Source organism: Amphiprion ocellaris, chromosome 5 (genome assembly GCF_022539595.1).
Source record: "Amphiprion ocellaris isolate individual 3 ecotype Okinawa chromosome 5, ASM2253959v1, whole genome shotgun sequence".
In the NCBI taxonomy this organism is placed as follows: domain Eukaryota; kingdom Metazoa; phylum Chordata; class Actinopteri; family Pomacentridae; genus Amphiprion; species Amphiprion ocellaris.
The window spans coordinates 14,906,241-14,920,287 of record NC_072770.1 but is presented as its reverse complement, the minus strand read 5'-3'; the positions used below and the strand labels follow the sequence as shown (position 1 = coordinate 14,920,287).

General features: G+C 37.2%; 1 protein-coding gene across 3 annotated transcripts in view; it reads left to right on the top strand.

Annotated features, from left to right (window-relative positions):
* The window catches only part of cntn4 (contactin 4), a 161,251-nt gene that overhangs the window by 93,909 nt on the left and 53,295 nt on the right, over window positions 1-14,047 (top strand). For all 3 annotated transcript variants that reach the window (XM_023261306.3, XM_023261305.3, XM_023261304.3), the window contains exons 6-8: window positions 3,601-3,804; window positions 7,911-8,013; window positions 9,094-9,278. In XM_023261306.3, coding sequence (XP_023117074.1) covers window positions 3,601-3,804; window positions 7,911-8,013; window positions 9,094-9,278 — 492 coding nt within the window. The remainder of the gene's footprint in view (window positions 1-3,600; window positions 3,805-7,910; window positions 8,014-9,093; window positions 9,279-14,047) is intronic.

Below are 14,047 nucleotides of genomic sequence, written 5' to 3'. Positions count from 1 at the left end.
CAGATAACTGCATAAACTGAAGTCTTCTGTCTTGATCTGGCTTCTTACCAAACGCGTTAATTATCATTAAAATGAGCTGAGTTAGCTTCAGTTTCACACCTTTTCAGAAGCCATTCATGAAGCTCAATAGAGACAAACACCACTGGTGGCTGTGAATTTATGCCTTACTGGCAAAAGCCAACAAATCATAGTGATGCTTTTACACTGTAGGTGTTTGATAGTGTGTAAACTGATCTCATGCGCTTCAAAATGTGTATTTTGCTCACTTTGAAAAGCTGTTGCGCGATCATGTGGTATTACAAAAAGGCTGCTGTTCAAGATCTAGCAAGGTTTACTTACTAATATGATGCCCCCCTTCCTATAAACGATAGTAATGATGGCTTTCTGATGAATGTAAAGATAAAACTCAGCCTGTTTTGCATTCTACAACATAAAAAAAACTATCAAACACACAATTATTTGGAGTTTAAATGAGTCCACTTCTTTTGGTAAATCATATTCTGTCTGCCAGGAGCATCAGGTTGCCAAGCAAACTTATAATGCACAGTTTAGATAAGACTAATTGTAGAATTCAAGGAATTAATAAGGTACAAAATCAAATTTCTATTAATCATTTGTTATTATGTATGCGTAACTATTTTTCTGCCTCAAGTGAAGTGTATCATACAGAACTGTTAATAGGGAGACCTTATTATTCCTCAATTAACTTTCAATGGCTTGTTGCACAGATTTAAGATGAAACAGACAGAGCAGTTGATTCTATTAAAAAAAAAAAATTAAAAAGAGATTCAAGATTATTTGAGGATACTTATGTGAAGCTAAATGTGTTCTATTTGTTGCAATAAAGATTTTAAACTTAAGCTCAAGTTGTGACCGTTCCATACACCAAATAAGCATTGCAAAGTGGGTAAAATGTTGCTAAATAACCATAATTACAAGAAAAAATATTGATTTTATTCAAGGTTTAAAAAACTGTCTTAGTACATTAGCATGAACAAAACTGAAGCTGTACACTAATGTTTTCAAACCTGTCCCTAAAACTGTGAAGATGGCATGAAACTCACTTTTTTCTCTGCACTGTAGACATCTGTACTTGTTGCATGTCAAATCACATTTTTTATTTAATAATGAGCTCCGTGTAGATGTTCCAGGTTCAGGATCCTGTGTCATGATTGGCAGCTCACATGGACACATAAGTGGAGCAGAGTCATTATTAATGTTACTACATACACCTGAATGCTTTTACAGTATGTTTTACTGCAGTCTATCAGTGTCTTAGCATTAGCAGAACTGGTAATTTCAGACATGTTGCTGGAAGGACCTTACTTGTTAGCAGACAATGCTGTAAACATGTTCTTCCTCTTTCTTAGGTTTTGTCCAAAATCATCCAGTCATTCGCCACTTCATACTCCCTATCTGGGGAACACTATATGTAGGGAGCTCCTCGGCAAAAGTGTCACTTTGGGACTCTACTTGAATCATGGTGCTTTTAATTATGTCTCCACTGTCGCTCAATTAAAATGTATCAGATCAATACCAACTTTGATAATGAACCGCCTGGGATTTTTGTGATAAATTCATATTATACTAAGCACATTTTTCAATTTTCATAAATGAAAATAAATTTTTTTTTCTTTGCTTGTGTTGTGATACATCATTACGCTTCCAGTGAACATATTATTATGAATTTAATATTTTCACACCATAATGCATGAATTCTGTACTCATTTCAACAAGCTAAACATATAGAAAAGATATATTTCATAGAAAATACATCTTAACACAATAAAATACATTTCAACACTATAAAATAACTGACAGAAATATGTGAAAATGCCACCAGTCCTAAATTGGCTCTCTCATCTGTTTGCCATTCTCCAATGCATGATGGTACATATTGCTTGACTATAGGCTATACACTGCATTGTGGGATACTTTGAGTGCACTGAATAATGTATAATAATTGTAACTTAACATTCAGACAGCACAAAAAAATGTTGAACTCACTATGTAGTGTGTAGCGACTGATTTCAGACACAGCCTTAGTTTTATCCGTGGCCATTAGTTCAGCAATGAAAGACATGTTTATGTTGGTAGCTTTGTATTCAGTTTGGCTAATGTTAGCAGCAGCAAGTAGCCTACTGTCTTAGTGTTTGAAATGTGGAAGCATCTTGAAGAATCTTTACAAATGAAGCATGAAGAAAACATGGAGACTGATTTGTCAGTTGTGACCCAGCCACAACATAATGCTATATGTTAGCTGCTAGCCCAAGTTTGTGCACGCGGTCTGAACAGTTAATTGAAATCGCAATGTGACTAAGTGCAAAATCTAAATTGGTAAAGCTTCTGTTTTATGTTAAAGGTAAAATGTGTGACAGCATTTACTAGACATAATTCGACATACTAGACATAAGGGAACCTGGTTATTTGATACAGACTGCAGCATTTGTTTGAATAAAATTAGCATACATTTGAGTAACAAAGCATTTGCTTCAATGTAAATTACTAAGTGTTTGGATGGGAGTGACTTTTTCTATTGGCTTCCCTTTTTCCTAGTTGCATTTGGATGTTCTGGCTAGAGCTTGTGTTGTGACCTTACTTGTCATCAGTAGCAGAGCTTCTTCATGTTGGGTGTGTTTAAAGACCACCTCTAGTGAAAATCATCCTCAGGGAGTCGGGTATCATATTCTGAAGCTAACTCAACAATCCTCAAAGACTTTTCTACCCATCTTGATAAAACAAAAAAATGTCCATCCATTCACTGAGGGTAAAAAAGATTTCCGTTTTCTAGTCAGGTAGCCTGCAGGCTTGATTTGACAATAGAGGAACCTGGGAAATGGGATTAAATCTCTTTTTTCATCCTTTTTTTTTTCAACCAATTTAAAGTGTTTTTGAGGATTCCAGAGATACTTTAAGGACAACAGGAAGTCTTTTCAAACAACCATGTTTGTAGCATTGTTAATGTAGCTACTTAATTAGCTTAACTAAACACAAAGCTATGCTAATATGTGAGGACCACAAATTGGGGACTTTAGCTGGCTAGCATGTAGTGTGACTGTGAGCTGATAACGGGATATTATGTATAAATATAAATATAAATGTGCTCTAACTGTAGTTGTTTTTATAATTTATTGTAAAGCTTGATATTTTTCCATTGAGTAGAATGACGCTGTAATGTTATGAGGAGAAACAAAAAGCTAACAGTCAAGTGTCTTCAAGTTTGTGTATCTTACTGTGAAGTCCTAAGTGCCTTTTTAAAAATAATTATAATTCTCTGTTGTTGCTTCTAGTTGGTGGTCTAAGGAACTGTAATTAGTTTAAAAAACAATCCCTAATTGCATATGCAGATCTTGTCCGCATGAAAAATGGCCATTTGAAGTGAGTCCAGATAATTACATTTGTTTGTAACCTCCCACAGATCCTGTCATCAATTTTCACCTTAGCGTGATAGAACTTAGTCACCATTTTCGCTACCCAGAGGTGGTCTAAAGCTTATTTCACACCACCATCACAACCAAAATATCTCGGTTGCCTTCATCCTCTTTCATTATCCTCTCATGCATTTAAATTAAGAGTTCTCTTTTTCATGTTTATCCACAGATCTGATCTTTTCCTGGATCTTTAATGAGTACCCGACGTTTGTGAAGCAGGACACTCGTCGCTTCATCTCACAGGAAACGGGCAATCTGTACATCGCCAAAGTGGAGCCCTCGGATGTTGGCAACTACACTTGTGTGGTGACCAACACCGTGACCAAGACCCGAGTCCAGGGTCCGCCCACTCCACTGGTGCTCCGTAGCGATGGTGAGTTCTGCTTGTAGAAAACATTTATTGGACAAACCAAGGTACAAGCAAACAGCGCATAAGATTTATGGCTTAAATTTGTGGAGTAGTAAAGTAATCTTTATTGCAAAGCTGACAAAGTTTCCAAATTAAGACTGGATGGATGGATGGATGGATGGATGGATGGATGGATGGATGGATGGATGGATGGATGGATGGATGGATGGATGGATGGATGGATGGATGGATGGATGGATGGATGGATGGATGGATGGATGGATGGATAGATTCAAGGTATCTAGTAGCGCACACATTCCATTAGGAAAAAGAAAGAAGCCAATGTACAAAAGAACTGTAATTAAATTGTGTGTTTCGAAGCAATAAGGTGCAAAAATTGCTAGTATTTTCAATAAAGGTGCAAAATTGTTGGTATTTTTAATAAAGGTGCAAATTATTGGTATTTATGATAAAGGTGCAGAAGAAGTGAAAATAGAAGTAAAATAGATCATCTCATAAACAATAATATGCTGTATCTGCATAAATACACATACACACTGCATATATGGACATATATTTTGATGTGTACATGATATTTTTTTAGATGGCTGTTCTATAAACAGTATTTCCAATTAAATTATGAAACATGTCATACTTCAGAAAGGCATATTTAATTCTTTATTGAATATGTTTTGTTTCTAATTTAATTATATCTTAAAATCAAATCTTTAGTTTTTAGTTCTGCAATTCAATAAAAATGCACATCCCCCGTTATATCAGATAAAGCTGAAATCATTTGGTAGATTTAATACAACACAGCTGAGAATTTGCACAGATCCCAGCAGGATAACCACAGGAACTGTTCAATCTGAGCTCAGCTGGTGCCTTAATATACCACAAGCATTTTTAAAGAATACAAATGAAATCCAAAGGTTAATTATCTCTTTCTTCGCTAATTTCAGCATGTCCTTTAACATGGGGATCTGATGCTTTAGGCTGGCCTTATCAAGGCACTCCCGAAGAAAGGTCATTGTCAGCAAGTAATCTAATTGTACGCTTCCATCCCAGAAGCATGCTCTTTACCATATTTAAAGTAATGCAGGGAAATATGAGGAAATATGAAAATTAATATAATTTCTGCTAGAAATCTCTCTTCTGACATTTACGTAGGCTTTTGTCTTTCGTTTTATCATAGCTGGTCTTATGCAATTAAATACCCTTCAGAGAATAGACATTACCTCTTGTGAAACTGTTATTTTAACACCCAACAGTATTTCTACTGTTTTCATCAATATTACAAACCACTTCCATACAATGAGTTACAAAACATCCCTTGAAGTTTATGTACATGTTGGAATTATTCATATGAAGGTTTAAAATTGTTGACAAAAATGAGTAAGTAAAATTCACAAGAGCATGTAATTTTGAATCACTATAATTGTAATGCAGTATTGTTCAAATCCGTTATTTTTACATAAACATAGATGTAGTATGCACTGTAATGCTTTTGTCACAATTCCAAAAATTTGATTCTTAAAAATTTCTGACCAAAATTTCCAGAAGGCGAGACATTTGCAATTTTAAAAACAGCAATTTTCAAATTGGACTTTCTTTTTATGTATTAGCCAATGCATGTACTAAAATCTTAGTTGACACATCCGCTAATATTAGCTTATCATGTTTAGCCTCTAATGGTTAATTGAATTTCAGCTTCGCTATTTTTCCCCAGCATCATATATTGTGTTGAGAGTTGGAAACAGCACAGAAATACACACAGATTACACAAAAATGTGCACATGAGAACAGCTTTATTGGGAATTTAACTGTTATAAAATGGAGTATATGTGAACACAAAGAGCAGGAGAGAAGCAAACAGATATAAACACCAAGTTTACACAGATTGTCATAACACAGTTGTGACAAAAATGGGAAAAGAAATGCCAAAATGGCAGGAAAGAATATTTATTAAACAATAAAAAATGTGCTAGCTGTTAATCAGTGGTATAACTGTAGTCATGCAGCACCTCAGTGACCTGAAACCAAACTACAGATTGTGTAATACCCCTGTTGTGCACAAACCATTCTACTGGAAAGGGCTGTCACCAGATAAATACTAAAAAACATCTTACAGGAGCATTTTATGTGATATTATTGCTTGTATACTGCTTATAAATGATAAAGATGTAGGTAAGGTAGGTGTTAATATTGGCAGTAGCAGCATAGCAGTCTGTCGAACCGACAATGACTGTTTCATGAGGCCTACCTTTTCATGAAAATGCTTGCAAGATATTTGCTGTACTGCTAGCTGTTGTGTGGACTAAGAGCACATTCTTGACAATAGCTGGCATATCCAGTGGCAAGGGCAGGCCAAGACAAACTGGAGTCAATTCCTGTTGCAGCATCTGACGGGAAGATTGGTATGTCTGTCATCGCTCTTGGGGAAGTGCCTGTCGCGATGCACTGGCCAGCAATGGTCCACCACAGACCTTTTGGTGGACATTATATTTGGTTCCACCAGGATGTCCAGTGTCAGCCTCCTCATTTAGTCGCCAACACCAAGTTACATGGTTATCAGTAGCAGGTTAACCATGACCTGACCTGACACCAAAGTAGAAGTACAACTACAATTCTGTAGGTTTTGCAGAATATCAGAAAGATTGTTCCCATAATCGCTGCTCATTTGGTTCATTGTAACTGTCCTTGTGTTGTTCTACTTTTTTAATATGAGTTTGAGTTTAATAATTGGGGGGATAAGGGCTGAATTACACTATTTTTGTGGCAAACTGTATCGAATTTGAATGTTATCCTTTAAATTAAAGCCTAATCATCTGACATTAGATACTGTATCTGGTTGACTAAACGTTCTAGTGATGTCAAATCCAGTTCATAGGAAACAGATAAGCCCATTTGTCTGTGCTTGACTCAATCCAAGCACTTCTAGAGATCTTCCCTTCCCTGCTTCTGCCCCTTTCTTTTTTCATTATACGTTCATTTCACCGCCGCAGCCGGAGCAGCAGATAAACGTCAGCCCTACCTCATCGCCACAGTGGGGGGGTGTTCAGGTGGACACATTAAACAGGTGTCCGCTACAAAAGGTTATGGTATAAGACAATTACCTGTCCACTTTCACCTGTCTGCTCTTACACGGGCGATAGCGTCGTGGCTACATTGCAGTATGAGACAGTTGTGATAAGGATCTGAATTAGCTTTCACAGTCACTCAGGGAGCCATCCTGATAACGCATGCCTCACCAAATCAACGTGACGAAATTGGCCTGTTTCCTCCATCTCTAGAGCTATTTGTGCAACACAGCCCAGAATTACAGCAAATGGGGGGGAAACCTATTGTTGCACTCGTGGATGAGAATGGCTTAAAATATCACGTCGAGCAGCCGGGCTGAGAGCTACGAGGAATGACAGCCAATTACAAACTCATTGATATCATTTACCTTAGCATCATTTAAAGGGAAGAATAAGAACACACTGGTGCTGTTTTTTTCTCTCTTTTTTCCAGCGATGTTAGACATTCCAGTTTTGATTTATGAATAAGTCTGTGCACCAAAGCTAGAACGCCACAACATTCCTGTCTTCTTCCTTTATCCGGAGATTTTTAGCATGCACAAGAGCGATATTATAATCCGCCAGAGCTGCTTCACCGACAGTGAATGGGATGTTTTGTAGACACAGTGGCAGTACCCAGGGGGATTTTATGGGCCCATTTTCTGGTTCATAGCTGTTAGCACTACAACAAGATGAAACTCATCTGGATGTAAAAGCTCAAACCGTCTATGAATTCTCAAAATTGTTTTTTTCCATTGAACATCAGTGTATTGCATGTCCGCTAGAGAGCTGTGTTTTGGCTCCCTTTTCTCATTATTTTCAATGGGAGAGCGTTCTGTGACAGCGCTGAGAGCAGAGCGTGTTTCTGCTGCTCAGATCGCATAGCGTTGAAAGTTAAAAAAAAAAAAAACACATTTCAGCTTAAAGTAAAAAGCGGGCTGTACTTGAAAAAGATTTTCAGTAGCTGAATAAGAAACCACAATTAGTTTTTTGCCTGAGTTGGTTAACTTGAGTATAAAAAAGAAACTTTCTTTGCACTAAGACTGACACTTATTTTTATTTCTCTTTCAGGTGTTATGGGTGAATATGAGCCAAAGATTGAAGTTCAGTTTCCAGAGGTTGTTCACGTTGCCAAAGGATCCACTGTAAAGCTGGAATGCTTCGCTCTGGGAAAGTAAGCCCACTCTCAGTGCAAGGCTCACTAGCATTTAAAAGAAAAATGTTTCTCGAAAAGGCCCAGGATATTTTTTTTTCTTTTTCATGTATTTCACTACTATCCTCATGTGTTTCAAGCTAGGCTGCACATCTGAGAAATTAGAAGGCACATGTGGTATGAGAGTCTTCAGTTAAAATATCAGGTTTTGTAACACAGTGTACTGAAGCTCAAAGTACAAGACGAGCTAAAATGCCTTAAGTTAGAGTGCTGAACGCTTGCACTCGACTCTGTGGAGGCTGTGAGTTTATTTTAGCAGCTTCACCTTCACAAAGAGTAAAACCTCCTTTAAACTATCCGTCAAAATCAGATTTACTAAGTATGCGCTCACGATGTACTTACACACAGTTTCAAGAACTGCATAAGCAAATTAATGAAAAAAATTACAAAGAGCATAATAAAAACATAACTTTATATACATATAAGCGGTGGTTCATGTACTGTGTAAGCATGCATACGTATCTACATGCAGTGTTTAGACTGCTTAGTTTTCAATCTGATATTTGGCATATTCTCTATTACTATCATGGCAAAATAGCAGCAGAATAGGTCATTCTATGGGATAAAATATCTGAATTTGATCATCAGTCTGAATAATCTGCTCTAATGTTGAATATCAATGATTTTAATAGCATGATTTTATGATATTTTAGCAAAATATACTGTAATTTTGCATAATGAATTCAAATAAATGAGAAACTGTGACTCAATATTTGGCTGTATGGATGAAGATAGTGGTGTAACTATGCAATTTTAAGTTTTTTTTAGGAGAGATTTGCTTGCCCATAATTGGTTTCAGCATTTTTCAAAACTTTGAAACATTTTGCAAATCAAATTTTTCTTCAATTCTGTGTACATTTGGTAACTTTATAGATAAGTTTACTTTTAAAACTTTAATTTCAACTGCATGTCTGTCAAAAATCTATAAAAAATTTAGTTTGTATAGGAGGATTAGCTGCTCCAATAGATTGTTAGCTTTAAAAATATGGAGAGATCCTTTTTCTTTATGACTTATTGAACTTCATTGTCCTTTTTTTCCAGCCCGGCACCTTCTATAAGCTGGAGGAGGGTGGACGGCATCCCCTTCCCCAGGAAAGTGGACATGAGAAAGGCCAGCGGCGTTCTGGAAATCCCTTATTTCCAGCAGGAGGATGCCGGCACATATGAGTGTGTGGCTGAAAACTCCAGGGGAATGAACACAGTGAAGGGGAAGCTCTCTTTCTACGGTAGGTGAATCCTGTCATGCATGAATATTTGACCACCGTGCGCCATATCTGTCAGAGCCGTTCAGACTGAGAGGCAGCTAAAGCAGACACAACTGTTCTTCCAAAGCAGTCAGCAACGATCAGCAGCAGCTCGTGTGGCATACATGAGGAGACAGGCTCGTTTTAACAGCACATCAAAAATGATTAAAGGCTGTCAGCCACGATGCCTCTAATATTTTGATCCAGATTAAAGGAGTGATGCGGATGAGGCTGAGCCCTTGGATACGACCTTGTTGGTGAGCCTTGTATTGGGATCCACCAGATGGCATCGTGATTGACATCCAACTTGACTGGAGATCAAAGCCGTTAAATGTGCTATACATAGACCAGTGGCACATATGTCAGGGACATAATCTGCACGGCAGCATCTGGATCAACAGGAAGGGGGTTAGGAGACTCACTCATTGTTGCTGATAGTCACACCTACTGGGTTTAAATACTGGAAGTTGAGATATCTACAAACAAATTCATTCCAAGAAGGATACATCCACTTTAGAAGCGCTTTCTGCTCCTCCAGTATGACTCGTGGTCACATTTAATATCTGCTTTTTTCAAATAAACTCTTACCTTTCCACCATAATAATAAACATAATAATATTGTATTCACATTTTACATTAAGATGTGTAGGCTGTATTGTGGATTATCAGAATTACAGCACTTTAGCCTAAAGGATTCATATTTTTACTATTTTTCTGTTCATTTTCACAAAATTCTGCACATAATTTCAGGTCCAAAAATATTATTCAAATTTATATTTCTATAAATTTATTCATTCTTATTCCTTTCTTTGTCATTTTTCATAGAATTTAGAATCCAGTTATCGAAACCAATCTCAAGAAATGTCCAGCAAAATTGTAGAATTTGCTCATTCCATTCCAGTTGAAAAGCCCACAGACTTGCTTTTGTTTCGACTAAAAAGAAACCTGAATGATATAATAATCTGCAGTTCATGTATATTTGATCTTAAAATCCAAAGTCTAGAAAATAGATCAATTTTTTTCAATTCAGTTCAGTTCATTGTCATTCAGACATATATAAACATGAGGAAACTGAATTTGTATTCAGGTCAAGCAGTGTGCGGAATAAAGAACATTTTACAGTAAAATGTAAGTTAGACGATGGATAAATAAACAGATAACCTTAAAACCTGCAAAAAATTGAACACATTGTTTAAAAAATACTGTACTGTACAGCAGTTTTGTACTATTGTAACACTGTAGTGGTATATGTTGTACCTTTTTTTATGAAACCCAAACCACATTACCGATTCAGTCCTTCAAACCTTATTATATATTTTATACATTAAGCCCATTTGTATTTACACTTGCTTTTAAATTGGTATCTTTAGTATGTGCATGTACAAACTGCAGAATAATACACTACAATGACTGATATGTTGTAAATATGTTAGCATGTAGTTTGGATCCAGGACACATGCAAAATATCTGATACGAGAATGTATCTTTTTTTTGAGCTGAACTCTATTTAGTGAAGCATAAGATTCATAATTTCTCTGACTTATCGCCACTAAACTGACACTCAGGAAGAAAGGAAAGTAATAAGAGAAGAGGAAGCTAATCTTATGAATCCTGATTTGCTAGCCATTTGAATAAGCAAACCTCTCTCATCCTACATTTTAAAGCCTCTAACTTTAATTAGTAATATGGTCATGAATAATTGGATAAAACAGTGGCTTTACATTTAAATGTTTAATCATATTTTGACTGGGACATTTCTCTTCTGTTCAGGTGCGTCAGCCTCTTAGCTCGTGCTTTGAACAATCTATGGATTTTTCCTCCCACCTCGACAGCTCTCTGTTTTCCCTCCGTCTTATTTCCTCGCCTTCAAGTCATGCTGTGTCAGCCGTCAGAAATAACTCATTTGGCGCATTAAACAATTTGCTATTATTTACAACAACCCTAGAAGCTCTTTGCTTCATTCACTCTAACAGCCCAGGAGCACACTGTGATCCACCGAGGCTTGATTTGTCCTTTCGAGCCGCCTCTCCTCCCTCATTTTTGATGTCTTTTGTGAGTCTCTCTCCTGCTGTCTGCAGCCAGGTGATAAAAATCAGTAATCTTATTTTGAACTCCCTTTGAATTAAGCCTTTGAGACATTCGTCAGCAGTGTAAGCCAATGGGGGGATCGATAAGGGTATCTCTTGTACATCCAAGCCAGCTACAGTGAAAAGAGAGCAGGGTTTTGTGTTAGACGAAAAAGAAATGAAGGTGGTGCTTTATGGTGTCTCTGTGGTCATTGTTAAACCATTGCCACCATTTTAATACCATTTTTCACACACCAAGAAATGCTACTTTGGTTTGTCTTGAATCTCTTTAATACATAGAGGATTTGAAGGAGCTACATACAGATTGTGTTTTTTTATTTTTTCACTACTTTATCCTGCTTAGACGTAGTTTAATGAATATATTCATAACATAGTAAATGCATTAACCAAAACTGGAATTCATTAACTGCATTAAAGCTTTAGAATCCCATTTTAGCTTGAGGTTGAATAGGATTCATTATGTCTTAATGCAAAAAGAACTGCTTTCAGTGCATCTTTCAGCTTATTAGTCATAATTTTGTATTGCGGTTTTTAACAACAACAAATTCACGTCGAAGAAGATTGTTAAATTCAAAGAAAAACTTGGGAGAGAAATGGGCTTTTGCTCGCTTTGTTGATGTCGATATTACTCAGAAGGAAAGCGAATGCAAAAGCCGTGACAGGTTAGTTTCCCTGTTGTATTCGCATTTGTGTTTCTGCAGACTTACCGCTGCATTATCTCCCAGTGATTCCACTGATAAGGCAAATTCCCATCTTCCCTCTGCTTTGGCCGCTTGATGTTTGGCCTAATTGTTTGCGCTCGGCCCCGGCGCCGCCTGAGATGGGCTGCCTGCTTTCATTTGGTGAGCGTTGACTGAGAGTTGATATGTTCGCACCAGGTGAGGGATGGAGTGAGGGACCCTGACAATGCGAGGGGAGAAAATACAACGACAATGCGTTCCCTAAAGGTGCAGCAGGTGGGGCAACTCACGCCGGCTTTGATGGGGGATTGCAGTTGCCTGAATGGATGTGCCACTAAATGACTAGCGATGGCAAAGTCTGTAGAGTTACTACTTTCTACCATCTTTCTCTTTGGTGTACACAGAGGTGCATATAGTGCAATTGAGTGAATGAGTCACAAGCTAACACCAATGTAGAAAGGTCTATATGAATTTATAGGATGTGTATATCCCATTATTTTGTGAAGAATACAGTAAAGACAAGGTTAAAGTACATAGTTTGAGTATAAATGTCTCTTTTCTCTGGCAGAAAAAATATCAAAGGAGTGATCTTTCAACAGCTTTCAAAGGAAATTGTGACTCTTACGGTGTTGGCACAGATGGGCACAGCACAGCCTACAAGTTAAAGTTAAATGTTAATGACCTCAGCCAGCAGCTTTATCCTCCAGCAGAGACCTATAGTCCGTCACATGATCCACAAACACAAATATTTCTTTGATGCTGGACAGTTTTTCATGTCGAATCCATGCAAGACTCTCACATAACTACACAAGACCACGCAAATACCCCCCTCTGGTCATTACATCCACCTCCTTTTATCAGTCTTTGCTCTGAACACCCACACACACACAAACACACTCTGACCACATCCTGAAGCCACAAAGGCAGTGTGGGGATACATTTGCAGCTACTGAATTTCTCACTGTGCTATCCGGCTTCATTCAAAGGCAAAATACCGTATAGCAGAAGCCAATTAGAGCAGGATTTCTGCCGTTAGTGAAAGGTTTCCACAGAGGTCAGTCCTTGAGAACGGCATTAGGTGAGGTCCGCGGAATGGAAAAGTGCGGTCAGCCATTCCTCTTGTCCTGCCACTGGCCTTGTGTGATATAAGATGATAGTAGCTGACCTACACATCAAGAAGAATGTATACAGCATTACGCAGAGAGCTTCACAGATCTTGTTTTATGTACCACCCACTGCTCCTTTTTTGGGGGGGCTTAATCGTTAACTAGCCTTGAGTTACTTGCATGACACGGCGAGAATCAATTCTCCTCCTGTATAATTATACCATCATTTACTGAGATTGTATTGAATGGAGCATTTTTATGGAACTGGTAGCCGCCCAGATGTATATATAGATCTGGTTTTCATCCCTTTTGTTAAAGTATAAGCACACTAGGAAAGTAAAAGACGCCATGAAAGGTGATCATTCACCTGAAACTAAAAGCTGTAAATGTGTGATTCAAGGTCTGTCACTGAACTTCAACACAGATGCTGAGAGGTGCTATTATTTCTAAATTGACTTATTGGTTATTTAATACACCATCTCACACAGCGCAACAACTAGTTGTGAAGTTCATTTTCTATAAAATGAAACTTCATGTGCTTCTATGCATGTATTTGCATTGATCTAGAAAATTACATTTTAAGTCTGGTAAGGTCAGTTATCACACCATCTTTAATAATGGAATTAAATCAAACGGAGCAAAGAAATGCTGTATAAATTGCTGCACTACAAATGCACTTATTCTGCTAATACCAACTCATAATCATGTTTTGGTTTCTTTAGAAATAACAATGATTATACTGACTACTGTCATTTCCATTTTCTCATATGAAACACTGTTCTTCATTATATTATCTTGGATTAATATTCAGTGTCTATTGAATTAATTCAGTGTAAATAAAAACATAGATTTTCTTTTAATCTTAAAAACATAAACAC